General features: G+C 42.2%; 1 protein-coding gene across 1 annotated transcript in view; it reads left to right on the top strand.

Moving 5' to 3' along the window:
* The first annotated feature begins 6,780 nt into the window (after positions 1-6,780).
* BACE2 (beta-secretase 2) overlaps positions 6,781-12,085 on the top strand; it is a 107,701-nt gene continuing 102,396 nt past the window's right edge. The window contains exon 1 of the mRNA XM_001370355.4: positions 6,781-7,675. Within this exon, the coding sequence (XP_001370392.2) occupies positions 7,316-7,675 (360 nt within the window). The 5' untranslated portion in view covers positions 6,781-7,315. The remainder of the gene's footprint in view (positions 7,676-12,085) is intronic.

The following is a 12,085-nucleotide window of genomic DNA, read 5'->3' as shown; positions in this document are numbered from 1 at the left end:
ATTGTAATTTATTTTTTCTTTTTCTGTTGTTTGCTCATATTTACCCCTTCTTTATTCCCTGCAGTTGTCTGTGCTCTTGCTCCTCTCTCTCTCTCTCTTTTTTTTGTTTTGTTTTGTTTTGTTTGGGGATTTTCTGTCAGTTTTCCCTCTTGGAGTTTTGTCAGCAAGTCTTTCAGTGCCGTCTGTGGGGGAGGAGTATTGGAGCTTTTGCTTCCCTGTGCTCTGGAGAATTTTGATTGTATCAAAGTCCAATAGTCTATGGGGAAGGGGTGTTGGAGCTAGAAGACTGCTGATGGGATTAAGTCCAACTGGGTTGTGATGGATGTTCCCTGAGGCCAAAACCTCCCGGAAGGGGGGGGGGAGGGGAGAGCAATGTGGAGGGTCACTGCTGCTGCAACTAGGCTGCCCACTCTATGCTCCTTCTCTAGCTCCTTCCACACTGCTTGTGTTCAATGCTTTGATCCTGGCACAGCTTTGCCCATAAGGTACTCCCTCCAGAGCAGCCCACCCAGAGGTTCCAGCTGCCACTGGAGGCTTAGCACTCTAGGTGGTGGTGGTGGGGTCTTGGGACCTTTCTTCTCCCTTCCCCTTAAACCCAAATGTTCTTGAATTCCAGCTTTAGGGGGACATACCTTTTGAATTGAGTCAAGCGGGAGGGTTTCTTGGCTCTGTCTTGTTGTTAGGTTTGGTTTTCAGTCCCCTAGGAGCATTTAGTTTGTGATCAGTAAGGAAGGGTTTTCAAAGGTCTGAACACTTGCTACCTCTATGCCACCATCTTGACTCTGCCTTCTAAGAAAGGAACTTTAAAGAGACTGGAAGTGAAAATTTTAAGCCTTTTCAGACTACATTGTTTTATGAAAGTCTCTGTATTTTATTGTATTTTACTGATTGTGTGCTTTAAGATTTAATTTTGTTGTTTTAAGTTCATACATTAATGTATTCAATACTATTCTGTTACACTGAATCAGTTTAATCTACTGTGTTTTAGCTACTGATTTATTGTTACCTTTCCCCTATAGCAATACTGAACAAATATTATTGAATAAGCCCTTATAAAAATAGCTTTTTCTTCCATTTTGGCTTTGTAAATTGTCACACAGATGGACTCTGTCAACCTGGTTAACAACCCTTGGTAAATTTAATGAGCTAAATATCTCAAATTTAATTTGAGTCTTTAGACATGATTAAAAATTTTTTTTCAACAATTCTGACTGATCATTTTGCTACCTCTGAGTTATTTGTAACAAGAGGTAAAAGGGGCCATTTTAGTAACTGAAGTAAAGTACAATTATAATCCCCACCTCCCACACTTGTAAAAATGTGAATGGATGGGACATTACAGTCTCATACCAAGGAGCTGGGACGTTGATCCCAGGGCATGGTACCCCTGGATGGTTCCCAAAGGAGGGGCATCTCTCATTTAGAACTCCTCAGCTTAGTATCCATTTCTACCAGAATGATCTCTAGATTATTGGTGATATTTTTAGACCCAACATAAACAGTAGAGAGGTTTGTTCTTTTCTAGACTCCTCTGCTATATTTTGTAATGATGGCAGTAATGGATTTTTTAAATATCTCAGCCAAGGTTGAAACATTGCTACACCTGAAAAACTTGTGATGAGTACCCATTAGTTTTAAATGTTGGGATCTGTGTTCTTCATTATTGCTTAAGTTCCCCAGTATAATATTAATCACTCATACTTATAAAAATTCTCTGTAAATTGTACTCTGGGTCCATGTCCTAACTGAGATTGTCTTGGACCCACCTTATTAGGAAACTATTATCCATTGATAGTCATTGCTCAGGTCTTTTGCCTCAGTCTCTCTATTTGTAGATTTCTATCATGATAGTCAGCACCTTCTCTATAATTGCAGAGAATAAGGTTATACAGAGTAGCCCATAGCACTGGGAAAGTGACTTGACCAGAATTATCTATCCTTTCATAACAGAGGAAGAACTCAAACTCAGGTTATCTTCCTTATCTAGTCACTTTTTGTGTCCAACCCTCACTGACCTCTCACCTGTGACTCCAAAAAACTGTAGCCATATGCCTATAACAACCATCTTGGCAGATGGGTAATACCAGGTTAAAGATAGATAACAGGCCTCAAACCTGTCAGAGAGTTAAACAGTTGTCCATCTCAAACATGTGAAGACTTTCCCCAGCAGAACAGACATATGAGAACAATCTCTTCCAAAAGCCATGAAGTAGTCTGTTGAGCACTTGGAGTTGGGTCAGACATTGAAAGATGCCATCATCCACAGCATCCCACGCCATCACCAATCATCTTGACTTTTGTCATCCAGTCTTGCCATTGGACTATGATGACTCTGAAAAAGACATTGAGGCTGATGACTTTACGCATATGTGCCTCAACTCAGTGTGAGGAAGAAAAATCTCTTATAATATCAGAGGTCAAAATGTCATTGTTCAGAAATAAAGGACAAACAATAGCTTCTGATATTGCTGACACACAATAACCTCTATAGTATAAGTTTGTACTGTAGAAATATATATGTATGTGCATATACACACACATATATATAATTTCTAAAAAGGAATTCTTTTTTTAATTTAACAGGGGACCTGGAGGATCTCTTACCATAGAGATGTGTAGGGATTAACCAGCCCACGGTGACAGGAAATAGAAACCATAAAGACAGGAAGTGAGGGAGAAAAAAGAGCTAAAAGGGGTCAGCATCAGTTGCTGCCAGTTAGGTACTGTTAGCTGTGAGGAAGTTGGCTGTTGGGAGTGTGTTGGGTTGGTGATTGGAGTTTATTGCTGGAATATAAAAGGCGAGCCTGAGCTTACTGATAGGGCTTTTGGCTTTAGCCTATAAAGGACTTTTGAGTTTGGTTTGGTCTGTTAGGTGGTTTGTTTTTTTCTTAAACATTTTTGGGAGGTGCTTGGTCTTCACTGACAGACCTAATTGGGGTTGGATTAAACACTGATTCGGTTTGTTTTGATTGGGGTAGGTTGGGCTGAAACTTTGTGAGGTGGTTCTTATGAGCAGTACTTATAGGTGGATATGGGTAGTTTTCGGTAGTAATCACAGGTAGTTACAGGAAAACTAGGAGAGGGATTAGGAAATTTTCTTTCTCTACCTCTTTCCTATATTTCCCTCCTTTACTATCTCTATTTTAACAAACCTAATTGTTAATTCTTAAAAGCTCTTTTATTTTTATCAAACCCCTATTTTAACCCTTACAGACTTAATGTGCACCAAGCTGACATGAGTCTTCATTTCCCAAGAGAGTCTGGACACCAGCAACATGGGCAACCACTTCTGGGCTTGAAGGGCAAGTACTTCACCAGCCTTTTTCTTGTTCTCGCTTAGGCAGAGCAGAGTTGCTGGACTACTGACTTCTGTTCGTCCTGATGCGTCTGCCAGAGAAATTGTATGACGTGCAGTTGGGGAAACTTCAGGGGAAAGCTTTTGTCTATACCGCTTTCTAGCCACTTCTTCTATTGAAAGTAGGAGTGTGCACGCTTTTAATTAGGCTTGCAGAAGTAGGGCAGCACCTCACACAAGGATGAGCGTCCAGTTATGAGACATTGGGTCGGTCCCACTGATTGGGAAAGATATTTGATTGCCGAGGAGTCTTCTGGGTATTCTTTAAGGCTTAATACTATACCTATATATTAGGGCAGCATTGCAAGCAAACTGACTCGTTACCCACTTTGCTATTTTGAAACAATTGGCTGCCACAAACCAAACTTTAACAAGGTTGCCTCACGTTCAGAGCACTTTTCTAGGTATCGGGGGGAGATGAAATATTACAGCTGCAGCCCTCCAAAAGCTCACGGCCCCCTAGGTAAGTCTTACTAGAATTTGGCAATAATTCAGGTACTTAAATAACTATGCTCTGAGGCACTCTGGAATTACTGAATGGGGGAGTTCCAGGCAAAGAATGCTAAATCTAAGAACAATTTTCTCCTGGGAGCGTCGGGGGAGTTTTCATGCCCTTCAACAGTTCTGATATTTTCTTTCAAGTGAGATCCTTGTATCCTCGATCATTTTCCCATGACATAGCTAATGGCACCACCTGTATTTCTGAAACTGTTCTTTGTATTCCAGGTCTACAAATCCAAGACAAAGTCTAATATAGTCTTCATGATTTCATCTGTAAAATGGGTGTCGTATTCTAGCCTCCTCGATTAGTAGAAGAAAAGGTAGAGAGAGGAGGAGAATTCAGAACTAAAAGAATGTTTTAATTAGAGTCAGTAGAAAACCCTAGTTCTGATGTAGTGCCCCGTAAGAGTTACATTATACTGACATCTGGTGGACATATAATGACTTTTCCTTCTGATCATTTTTCAACGGAAAAGATGCCATAGGGTTGCTTTCATTTCTTTTAAAACATTCTAGTTTTCAATAGTAAAACTAAAACATCTACTACTTTCCTTGCACTGTTCTTCTTATGGCCTTATTAATACCTCTGTTGGGATATTTTGTCTTTTATCCATCTTCATTTCACTCCTTGTTGTTAATAAATTCTAGACTAACTACCGTCATTTATCTCCATTTTCAGGGATGGTTTGATGGAAATTTTGAGGATGGGGAAAACAAGTCAAACGGTCATTTTCAGTTACATTCAGTAAGCTTCATGAAGTGCCTGAGTATACAAATTCGTTTATTTTTCTAAACAGTATCATGATTTTTTTCTTTTAGAAATGAATTTCTATAGTCTGAGGATCACTTCAGAGCAAAACATGAAGGAAGCCCAAATTCAGCTGCCTCTACTTGCTTTCTTTATCTGTTGATGTTTGGGCCTAAAAGCTTCACTAAGATGACAAAATCCTCTGCCACACAATAATCTGCTATTATGAGGGATTCAATTGTCATTCCTCCCTTTAAAAATTGTCCTGGAAGTCTAAGGTGAAATTCCAGGACTAGAAGAATTATGCAAAAGAATTCCTTTCTCCCTTTATACTCCCACCTTCACTGGGCTAATATGGCTTCATTACTTCTCACCAAACTCATACAATAAGCTGTACTTAATCTATGTCATTGTTCTCACTGGGCTTTTACTAAATACAGGAATTTCCGTCCCCAAACTCCAAAGCAAGTGGATCCTCAAGCTGACTAAGGAATTTTGGCCTTGTTCACTTCCGCTGGGACTGGCCTCTACGTGATCAGATTTGTTCAAGGTGTGGATCGGATTTTCTTAAAGAAGTTCATGAAGAGACCTTTTTCCCTCTCCTTTTTGCTCAGTTTCCCCTTTTCTGTTCTCTTTTGGTTAGAAACATTTGATAGATCTGTTCTCCCTTGTAAAATATACCCTTTACCCTTGGAAGGCAAAAGGAGCAAACCTGCTTGGAAAGTTCAATGGTCTCTCATAAAGTTTTACAGGGAAATGGCATCCAGAATGTTTAGACTGAAAACATTAAGGTCTTTCATTCTATGCTTTAGTGTGTAACTGGTCTTTCCAGAATACCTTTAGTTACCGAAGAGAGGATTGAGTTTGTAATCAGAGGAACTAGGTTTGAATTCCACTCTTCAGTTTCATAAAAATAAAAGAGAGAGAGAGAGAGAGAGAGAGAGAGAGAGAGAGAGAGAGAGAGAGAGAGAGAGAGAGAGGGAGACAGAGAGAGAGACAGAGACAGAGAGACAGAGAGAGAGACAGAGAGAGAGAGAGAGAGAGAGAGAGAGAGAGAGAGAGAGAGAGAGAGGGAGGGAGGGAGGGAGAGGAGTAATTTAAATGTAAATTGATCCCTATGCCTGGAAGGGGTCATTCTTTAGACCAAGACCAAGAGCTAGGAATGGGCCTCTTCCCATTAACCCTGCTGGAGCACCTACGCCACTAATAACCACCATAATACAAGTTACATGCCAATAAGTGGCTAAAAATGACAACAGTATTAGAAGGGATTGAAGGAAGGTGAGATCCATTTCCAAAGTATGAGGTAAAGAAAAAATTCATGTAAGAAGAAATCAAACTAAGCAGCATATTATAATCTAAAGGTTGGTGACCAGGGAATGGAACATTTGCTATACCACCTGCCCGGGCACCTAGAGAAGGACTTGGACGGGGAAGCACTTCGTAAAGGTTTTGCGAATGGCAATTACCCTTTGCCGTGTGCTTACATCTGTGGTTCTGTCTGACCTCGACTACTAACCCGCCTCACAAGCAAGTGGGGCCGATTTTCCAGATGCAATCAATTGGGTAGAAGTTCAGCAAATATTCCTTCCAATAGGCTGGATGGCTCTCCTATGGCGCCATGTGGTCGGTAACAAAGTAGGAGAGCGTAAGCACGTCTGAAGAGTGAGCTGGACCAAGAAGAGGTCCAGATGGGGCCCTGAGCTAGGCGTCGAGCGATGTTCTAGGCCAATGGGGGATCCTGAAGCCTGTGCCTGGCAGAGCTAAGACAAGGTCTCTGACCAAAAGAGGATCGACTGCAGTAGGTAAGTAACATGGACGCTTTGGGGCACAATAAAAGGACGTTTCTTGACAAACGAAGTCAGTATAAGCAGAGTTAGAAACACTGTTGTGTCAGGGCCGAACTGCACAGTCCCAGGAGGAAGCAGGAGGCACCTCGGGTCCGATAGATGCACGGCAAAGCCGGAAGTCAGGAAAATTCGTCTTGCGGAGTTCAAATCCAGCCTCTGCATTGGGCCAGTCCCTGCACTCTTTGCCTCAGGCTGGAGAAGGAAATGACGATCCACTGGTTTTGCCAAGGAAACCCCACCAGGGTCATGAAGAGTCAGCCACACCCCGACAGATGGCTGAACCACAAAAGGAAATGCGGATCCCAAATGTTTCAGCCTCCCACAGAGGAAAAGCTGGTTTCCCATGACGCAAGCTCCGGACTCTGGTCTGGATGGGGGGCCCAACAGAGGCTCTTCCTCTGGTGTGGGCCAGTCTGGTCCCCGGCCTACAATTCCTCGGGCTCACCGAATGTGCCCAAAGTGAGCTGCACTCCACGGAAGCAGGGTGCGAGTTCAGCCAATAAGGGAATGATTTCATGGCTGTTCCTTTAAGAATTCCGGAATGTTTTTGCTCTCCTCGCTCAGGGAAATTCCTGAACTTATTGTTTTTAGGGGCGGAGGAGAAAGACAAACAGAAGAGGGTGGGGAAAGGCTGCGGCCGGCCGTACAGACAGAACTGCTGCCAGTCCGGGCTGGAGCTCAGAGGAAAAGCTGCCTGGGCTTCTCCGTGGCAGGTCCTGAAGGGAGAGAAGTCCCGGAGAAGTTAGTTGGGCTGGAGGGAGGGAGAAGCCTTCCCGTCGGAGCGCTCCTCCCCAGCGCCGTCTAGCGGGCCTCTGGTCCCTGCCTCTCTCCTGCTTGCTTGGTGCCTCCGCAAAGCAGCCAATGTGCACTTCGGGGGGCACGCAAGTCCTGCTCTTCCTGCAGCTCTTCTTCCCCTGGACCGCGCAGGCGCAGGCTCAGGCTCCGGCTCAGGCTCCGGCTCCCTTCATCTTTCCCCTCAAAGTCTCTCCAGGCGGGCGAAAAGGCATTTCGCCGCGGCCGCCCCAAGTAAGAGCATCCGTTGCTGCGCCCCTCGGGAATGAGCCCGGGGGACAGGTGTCCGCGGTGGCTGCCGGGGGCTTAGCGCTAGCGCTGGACCCAGAGAGAGGAGCGGTCAGCTTCTTGCCCATGGTGGACAATTTGCAAGGGGACGCCGGGAAGGGCTACTACGTGGAGATGCTGATTGGGACCCCCCCGCAGAAGGTACGTGCGCGTCGCCTGCCGACGTTCTTGGCCGTGAGCCCGGCCTTGCTCGAGGCTCCGTTCCATGGCCAGTTCCGTTCTGAGCCCGTGTATAGACCTGGCATGGGGTTTAAGAGGCCCTGCTTTCCCGCTGCCTCGGAGCTGTTCCGTTCCCTTCTGGATCCAGGAGCTGGCTTAGGCAGGGGAGGGACGGACTCGGGGCTCAATTGAGCCGGGTCCCACACCGAGGTGCTGGCTGATCTTTAGCTTAGGGCACTGTTGCAGTACTTTGCCAAGTTTGCGGCGCCCCCTCCCTCCCGTAGCCGCCCTGCCACTGCTCAAAGAACTACAGACCTTCGTTTGAAAGTGACTTTATTTGACAGACAGACAGACGTTCCCCAGTTACCCACTAAACACTTATCCGTGGTTATTGGTTACAACTTTGAGGTCCAAGTTTCCTTCCTCCTGCCTCGCCCACCAACAGGGGAGGCCATGCAAAGCCCATTTCCGTGCCAGAGTGTTGCAGAAGAAAGCACAAACACAATAAAATGACAAAGCTGAGCACTTAAAGTATGCTTCATTGCTGTGTGACCTTGGGCTAGTCACGGACCCCCATTGCTCCGCCCTCGCCATTCTTCTGCCTTGAAGCCAATGCGTAGTATAGATTCTGAGATGGTAGGTGAGAGTTTGTGGGGGGTTTAAGTAAGGAATGTTCAGCCGTTCCTGCCGACGGATAGCATTTCCCATTAAGGGTCCTTTGGCCGTGTCCTGCAGCATTGCCTTGCTGAGAGGAACTAAGCCTTCACCACTGATGATGATTCAAGTATTCTGCTGCCGGGTCGTGGTCACCTGGCTCTCCTCGGGCTCTTGGCACAGCAACTCGACTTTGCTGCCGTACAGAGTTGTTATGAGTATTTGGGTACCGTTGGCTGCTTCTCCCTCTTCCTGTGATCTCGTTGGGATGCCCAGCTGCCGACACCGTTTCTGAGGCCAAGGGTGGGCACCGCGTTGTGGCCCTTTTTTCACAGCTCCGGATTGTTCTCAAGAACGCTTGGGTTACTTCCCAGTCTCCCGAGAGGACAGTAGCGCCCCCGTTTCCCCCATTTCCCCCAGCATTGTTCAGTGTCCTGTTGTATCGTAGTAACTGATCGGAGCAGATGTGGGACCGCGTTCAGTTTGCATTTTTCTTTTTAAAATCATTCCTATCCTTCGACCATTTATCAGCTGGAGAGTGCCTCGTTTTTTGTTATTTTGTGAAATGTATTTTTAAATTCCACTCAGTTCTTTATATGTTTGAGAAATGAAACAGGAAAATGGCTGGAAACGTTTTCCTAGGGTCCTCTTCCTTCTCATCTTTGCTGTATGTGTTGTGGGTACAAAAGCTTTTTAATTATTATTTAATTTAATTAATTTATTATTTATAATATATCTAATTATATATATATATATAATTATATAAAAATAATATAAATTATTATTTAATTTAATTAACGTCCTCAGAATTACGCAAGCCCCCCAGCTCGTGTTTGGTGGTAAACTCCCCTGTCCCGGTCTAAATCATTCCTCCGTTTGAACTTCGTCTTGGGATGGGGTGTATGTGCTGGTCTGAGTATTGGATAGGGTGGGACTAGTTTCAGCCAAACTGCTCCCTAGTTTTGCCAAATGCTAAATTCTTGTCTCCAAGACTGAGCTTATTACTCTTAAACTCTCCATTATGATAGTCACTCAGCACTTGTGTACTCTGTACCTAATCTAGTCCACTGGTTCACCACTCTCTTTCCTAGCTAATACCAGATTGTTTGGATGAGGACCACAGTGAAGACAGGATCTATTTTTAGCTAAACAAACCAAGAACTTAAAAGTACCCCTACTTGACACTAAGAAAGAGAGTTCACAAGTCATTTACTAGAGAAAGCTCACACTTCCAGAGGTCACTGGCCACCCCCTAGGCAAATTGAAAGACTGTGATTGGTTTCCATTAAGTGGGGGAGGGACAGGAAGTGATGTGGAGAAAATTGGGCTTTTTAAGAAGTCCAGCTGGAGGACTCAGTCATGCTCTCTGCATTGGTAAGCCTGACTGAAGGAAGGGACTCTTTTCTTGGATCTTGTGGTGGCAGCGAGTAGAGTGATTCCTACTCGGTTCTTCAGTGAAGAGATCCTGTCTGCTCATTGGCCTTTTGGTGCGATATTCCCTTCAGCATGAGTTCTGGTGAGATTCTTAGCGGGCTTAGCTTCCTGCTGAAGGTTCTCTGTGAATTCTTCAGCATCTCCTGGTTCTTCAGATTTTGGCTTCCTCATTAGGATTTTGGATTCTGGTGAGATTCACTTTGAGATTTGCATTTGCAGTCTGGAGATATTAGGATTAAATTTAGGTTATCTGTAGCTAGGCAGTACTTCCTGTCTCCTTATCTACGTTTTTCCACCTCTTTGTAAAAAAAGCTGCTAAAAGTCATTTTTTACTTAAGCTGTAATATTTTTAAATCAGTGACCACAATATTGCTTTAGAATTCTCATATTTAGCATAAAACCGAACTGTAAATTCTTACACCTCTTTATAATACAATTTGAGGACTGGTTTTGATAGGCCGCCTTATTTAACATTTTTTCTTATTAATTCCCTTTATTTTCTTGACCTCATGTTCTTCCAATTTAATTTTGTTATTTTTTCTCGCTGGATAAAAGAATTCTTTAGCAGTTTCATCGGCATGGCACTAAATAAGCAAATTAACTTAGAGTTATCTTTTTTATCATATCAGTGTGGCAATCCCATGAGCAATTAATATTTCTTCCATTGTTTCGATCTGTATTTATGGGGAAAGTGTACTGTGACTGTGTTTATATAATCCTTGAGTTTGTCTTGGTTGGTTGGTAGACTCGCAAGCATTGTTGGCAATTATGTTAAATTGAATTTTTCTATCTCTTCTTGATGGTCTTTGTTAGTGGTACATAGAAATGCTGATGATTTGTGTGACTTTATATTATGCAATGTGGCTGAAGTCATTAATTGCTTCAACAAGTTTGTCATTGCTTCTTTGAGATTTTTTCTCTAAGCATACCATCGTATCATCTGCAAAGAGTGATACTTTTGTTGCCTCATTACTTATTCCAGTTCCTTCCATTTTTTAAATTCTCTTCTCGCTATAGCACAAACTGAAGAATAGTGATGACAATGGACATCCTTGTTTCACTCCTAATTTTACAAGAAAACTTCAAGTCTGTCTCCATTACAGATAATGCACACTCTTGGTTTTAGATAGAAACTCCATATCATTTTAAGAAAGACTCCATTGATTCCTATGCTTTGTAGTGTTTTAATGGGGATTGGTGGTGTGTATTTTGTCAAAGGCTTTTTCTGCATCTCCTGATATAATCATATCTTTTTTGGTTTCTTATTGACATGGTCAATTATACTGATAGTTTTCCTAATACTGAGCCAGCTCTGCATCTCTGATACGAATCCCACTTGTTCACAATGGATTATCTTTGTAATGTATTGCTGTTATCTCCTTCCTAGTATTTTGTTAATTTTGGAATCAGTATTCATTAAGAAAATTGGTTTATAATTGTTTCTGCTTTTGCCCTCTTTAGTTTAGATACCAAAACTACATTTGTGTTACAAAATAAATTTAATATGACTCCTTTACCTATTTCTTCCAGTATTTCACATAATATTAGGATTAAATGTTTCTGAAGTGTTGGGCAAAATTCACTTGCAAATACATCTGATTCTGGAGATGTTTTTCTTAGGTAAATTATTGATGGCAATTTAATTTCCTTTTCCAAGATAAGGACATGCAAATATTATATTTCTTCTTCTGTTTTTCTGTGCATGCATTTGTAAATATTCATCTATTTCATTTAGATTGTCAGATTTGTTGAAATTTAATTGGGCAAGTTTATTTATTAGTTCAATGGTTTTCTTTCTTTCATTTTTATTAATTTCCCTTGTGATTTTCAGGATTTACTTTTGGGAGTTTAATTGGGAATTTTAAATGTCTTCTTTTTTATTTCAGTTACATGCTCATTTCATTAGTATGTTCTTTCTCTCTCTTACTGATGTATACATACATTTAAAGACATAAATTTTCTCCTCAGTGCTGCTTTGGCTGTATCCCATAAATTTTGAAATGTCATCTCATTGTTGTCATCCTCTTTAATTAAATTGTTGATTGGTTCTATGATTTGTTCTTTGACCCATTCATTCCTTAGATTTTGGTTACTTAGTTCCCAATTAGCTTTTAATTTATATGCCCCTTTTATTCAATGTAATTCTTCTTATATTATGGTCTAAAAAAAAAGAGTATAATTATAGTTTTGTTTTCCTGCATTTGATTGTAAGGATTTCTGCCCTAATAAATGTTCAGATTGTATAAAGGTACCATCTACAGCTAAGAAAAAGGAATATTCCTGTCTATTCCCATTCAGTCTCTC

Source organism: Monodelphis domestica, chromosome 4 (genome assembly GCF_027887165.1).
Source record: "Monodelphis domestica isolate mMonDom1 chromosome 4, mMonDom1.pri, whole genome shotgun sequence".
NCBI lineage: Eukaryota > Metazoa > Chordata > Mammalia > Didelphimorphia > Didelphidae > Monodelphis > Monodelphis domestica.
The sequence above is the reverse complement of the archived record's forward strand: the minus strand, read 5'-3'. Positions and strand labels throughout refer to the sequence as shown.